The following is a 4618-nucleotide window of genomic DNA, read 5'->3' on the forward strand; positions in this document are numbered from 1 at the left end:
TATATACTTCTTTTTTGTTTATTACAATCACCATACAATTTGTGTGTGAAAATAAAAAATATGACTACTTAATTTGTACTTTCAAGAATTAAGAACATCTCTATCTCAGCAACTCTAATTAATTTTTAAATAATACTTTACTAATTAGAAATTAAATTTCTCTTAATTTATAAACCTCCACATCTCTCCAAAATTGAAATTAGTGTTTCTATTAAGGCCACATTCAGCCAATGATTTTGTCAGTGTGAAGTTTATAAAATATTTATTTTCTTTTTTTTCAAAATATCCGATAGTGACTGTCAGAATTAGATTTACAGTAGTTGCTAAATACTGTCTATTACCCAACCTTTACACCACCTCCACTGTTGAAATCTACTTTACTAGAGTAATAAAACAGAACTCAACTACTGGTACCGATCCTCCAGAAGACCTTCACTATTACTACTTAACATAATGTATTATAACAACTTAACTACTGGTACCTATCCTCCAGAAGATCTGCATTATCACTGCTTAACAGAATTTCATCCACAACTTAACTTCTCTACTGGCATGGTATGCAATCCAAACTGGGTCTGTTTCGCAATCTTCAAAAATCTTCCTGTTGCGTGCCCTCCACAAAAACCAGCAAATAGCGAAAAAATAAGAAGCCCATTCCTTCCTTGGCATCCGTATCTTACAAGCTCTCCAAGATTTATCAACTGTACTCTGCACTGTGTTCCCCAAGTGTAAAATATTAACACCCAACATAACATTCATTTTTGTCCAACATCTCCTTGCCCTATTGCATTGGAAAAATAAATGCAGTGCAGTTTTGAATGAGCATTGTTGGCAAACTTCACAGTGTAGATTACACTGTAATCCTCTGTACAACATTACATCATGAGTTAAAAGTCTTCCTTGTAATAAAAGATACACAAAAACTCGAACCGTTGGTGGTATTTTGAGTTGCCAAATGAATCGGTAGGGCCAGCGTGTTTTATTTTCAGCTAATACCCGTTGATAGAATGAATTGGCAAAATACCCCTTGTTGTTTGACCATAGCCATGATAGTCAATCCTCTGTATCCCCTACCAGGTGTACTGAACACATGCCGCTGCTAATGGCCATTTGCAGTGAGTATTTTCTGGTAGATGAATTAGGGGTAAATTGGGTATTCATTGTTGGATATGTTCAAGCATCAAACCAGTATAAAATCGATGATTCCTGAGCTATATCCCATGTAACACTCCAGTCAAATAAAGGTCTTATTTTTAACAATTGCCGCCAAAAGAAAGACCCTTGCAGCCTTGCCTCATCCAGATGCGGTGTTTTTCTGAAACTTTTGCCAAATTATATAGTTGCAGAACTGTCTGAGTCCATAAAGAGTCTGAAACTTTAGGACAAACTAATGTACCAGTTAGCTTTTGATTTATTTGGTTTTCTACGATGACTTGTCGAGCTTAAGAACCAACTAATGTACCAGTTAGCTTTTGATTTATTCGGTTTACTACTATGACTTGCCAGGCTTAAGAACCAATTAATGCATGTACCAGTTAGATTTCAATTTATTGGTTTCTACTATGACTTGCCGGGCTTAAGAACCAAGTAATGTACCAGTCAGATTTGGATTTATTTGGTTTTTCTACTATGACTTGCTCTAGCCATGAAACATAAAATCCTATATGAATTTGAATTCTCATAGGATAGGCATTGTCAGTACTAAATTATAACGATTCTTAATTATGTGCAGGCTAATTAACTAGAATTTCATGACTAGCTGGTCGGACCTCGACTACGATGTGCTTGAGCACATCGTAGCATTTCTTCCCCTGGCAGATCATCATCGATTTAGTGCTGTTTGTCGCAACTGGTGATGGGTGGCAAAACACAAGCACTGCTCTCCTTGCGCGCAGCTCCTGTGGTTGGTGATGCATCAGGAAGCTTCTGGCGTGAGACACAAATTCTTCAACCTGACAGAAAACAGGGAGTACTACATTGACATCCCACACTTGTACGAGCAGTATTGCTATGGTTCATCGTATGGTTGGCTTTTCATTGTTGACCATAAGTTCAAGGGCCGTCTATTGAACCCTTTCACTAGCGGGTTGTACGAGCTACCTGAATTTCCAAAAATGGATGCAGAAATGAACCGAGGTAGGATCATTAAGGCTATCTTATTTGATGACCCAAGCGTAAAATCAGATTTCACCATAGTATTTTTATATGCTAGCGATAGGCAGGCAGTGTTTTGGCGCAATGGTGATAGTGCCTGGACATACATAAGGTGCAAAAAGGGGGCTATAAAAGAAGCTGTTTTCTTTCAAGGAAGATTGTATGTTGTTTATTCACTGGGTTCGATTTATACAATCAAACTCGGACGAAATCCAACAGCAAGGTTGGCGGGACCTAAGGGCCCGCCTGGCTCGCCTCTCATGGGAGTTTGTTATCTTGTGGACTTTATGGATGAGTTACTCCTGGTGCTTAGGAGTGTAAAGAATATAGGAGATAGCTCAGATAGGTATGTGGTCACAAAACATTTTGATGTGCACAAGGTAGATCTAGAGAGCAGAAGGTTGTCTCCATACATGGACCTTGGTGATTATGCTATATTTTTGGGTGTTAGTTCACCTGTTGTGGTTGATTCTAAGCAATTTCAAGGGTGCAAAAGAAATAGTATCTATTTCACGGACGTGTTTTGTAAATTATCATCACGTGAATACGGGTGCCATGATCTTGGTGTGTACGACATGAAAAAAGATATCGTTGAACCGTATTATCCACCTGAGATCTTCCAACCAATTCATGAGCCGCCAATTTGGCTGACACCAAATTGCAACACACTTTTAATTAAATGATTAATTTATTCCCAATGCAAGAGAGGGAGAGACCAATTAATCAATTATATATGTTTAATTATATTTAGTTATATATCATAATGAAATAAGCTAGCTATTTGTAATTTTTAATTTGGAAGAAACAGTTAATATATTGTTTAGCAATTATTACTTAATGCAATATATGTGTATGAATATTTATATTAATTCACCGAGTGTTTTATGAAGAAATAAGGACCATTGTTTGTGGGCCTGACCCTGTTTATGAATATTTGACTTCTTTTTTTTCTCATAATATAGAGATGACTCAATCATTAGAGGTGCATGAAATTCATACATTACTGGTTTGTTTCTCCACTCAAAAAAAAAATACTGGTTTGTTTCGTCCATTGTTTCAATTTCTTTAAAATTAATGTGAAAGAAATATTTGAGAAATGATTCTAGCACTGAGTCAATGATCTAATTCAGCTTAAAAAGAGGGCTGATTATGTTAATGAAGAGAAAGAAACCAAGACCAAGACCAATGAGAAAGATGATATAATATGCTTGTGGAAAGTATGTGTGACGAGTACATACATAAAATAAAAATAAAAATGATGAATGAAATCAGAATATTTGATTAGAAGATTGATATTCAATCCTAAAATTTTATCTTTTAATCAAAACTATTAGAAAATCAAGACACCTACATACTTAATATAAGAATAGATATATGAAAAGAAAAAGTAGCATGCACAATTATTTGAAGCTATTAGATCACATAGTAATAATTCATCAAAACAAAACATGTGTTAGGCCTCTACTGAAAATCAAGCCTACCAGCTTTATTTGCCTACATTTTTTATTAATAACATTAAAATATATTAAATTAAAGAAAATGATGCTTGTTTCTGGAATTTTCTAGATATAACATTTATGTCAGAGAATTCAGCAGAAATTCAAGTCAACAGCAGAATTAGAAATTCTATTTCCGCTGAATAATATAGGGGATGTAGAGTTATTTGATTTTTTTTTATTTTAATTGTTTGAATATTTTAATTAGCCACTATTTTTTATTTTTATTGTTTGAATTGTTTGATAGTTTGAATTGTTGACGATTTAATTGAAATAAGACATAGAAAATTCAATAAAATAAAGTCACATCATGGACCAACTTCAACTGGAAAATATTCAAAATAAAATATAACAAAATCAATAAGTCAGATTCAATTTCGACAACAAAATCAGATTTCATATAATAGTAATAGTAACCAACTCAGTACTAGACCCATATTTGCACTTTAGATGCAACGAATGTCTCCGAACTTGAAACAGGAAAGCCCAATAATGATATATTACTCTTAAATTACTCTCATTGTACAGAATAAAAGTAATTTAGCAAAATTAGAAATTTGAGATTTTTTTACAATGGCAAGGATTATTTGAAAGAAATGAGGGTATATTTGTCCATTCAGTTGTTAAAATAACTAAATAAATAAATGGGGATGGAAGAAATTTTTGTAAGTTTTCATGCGTAGATAGGATATTATGGATATTGGCTATTTAAGAAGTTTACTTGGGTACACTAAAAATTTTTCCTATAAACTATATATAAGAGTGAGAGAACCAGAATTAATTAACACTCTATATATAAGAGTATCAAGCATGTAAATGTGACCACTAACTCTATACAATTTTTTACTTTTGAAAAATTAATATCTTTTATTACAATTATCATGTTGGAGTTAAAGAATAGTTTTTTTTTCTAATAATCCAAAATAAAGTCCGAGGAAATTACAGATCATGTAATGAGGATTTATATT

The 4618-nt window shown here is 33.5% G+C and overlaps 1 protein-coding gene across 1 annotated transcript; it reads left to right on the plus strand.

The window, feature by feature from the left end:
• The first annotated feature begins 1910 nt into the window (after window positions 1–1910).
• Window positions 1911–2837, plus strand: LOC144545689 (putative F-box protein At5g55150). Its single transcript, XM_078294237.1, has one exon. The coding sequence runs from the start codon at window positions 1911–1913 to the stop codon at window positions 2835–2837; it is 927 nt and encodes a 308-aa protein (XP_078150363.1).
• The last annotated feature ends 1781 nt before the right edge of the window (window positions 2838–4618 follow it).

The sequence above is a fragment of the Carex rostrata genome, chromosome 28, assembly GCF_964058835.1.
Source record: "Carex rostrata chromosome 28, lpCarRost1.2, whole genome shotgun sequence".
NCBI lineage: Eukaryota > Viridiplantae > Streptophyta > Magnoliopsida > Poales > Cyperaceae > Carex > Carex rostrata.

Coding starts and splice junctions, on each gene's coding strand:
- LOC144545689 (XM_078294237.1), top strand. CDS start 1,911: ATGCATCAGGAAGCTTCTGGCGTGAGACACAAATTCTTCAACCTGACA.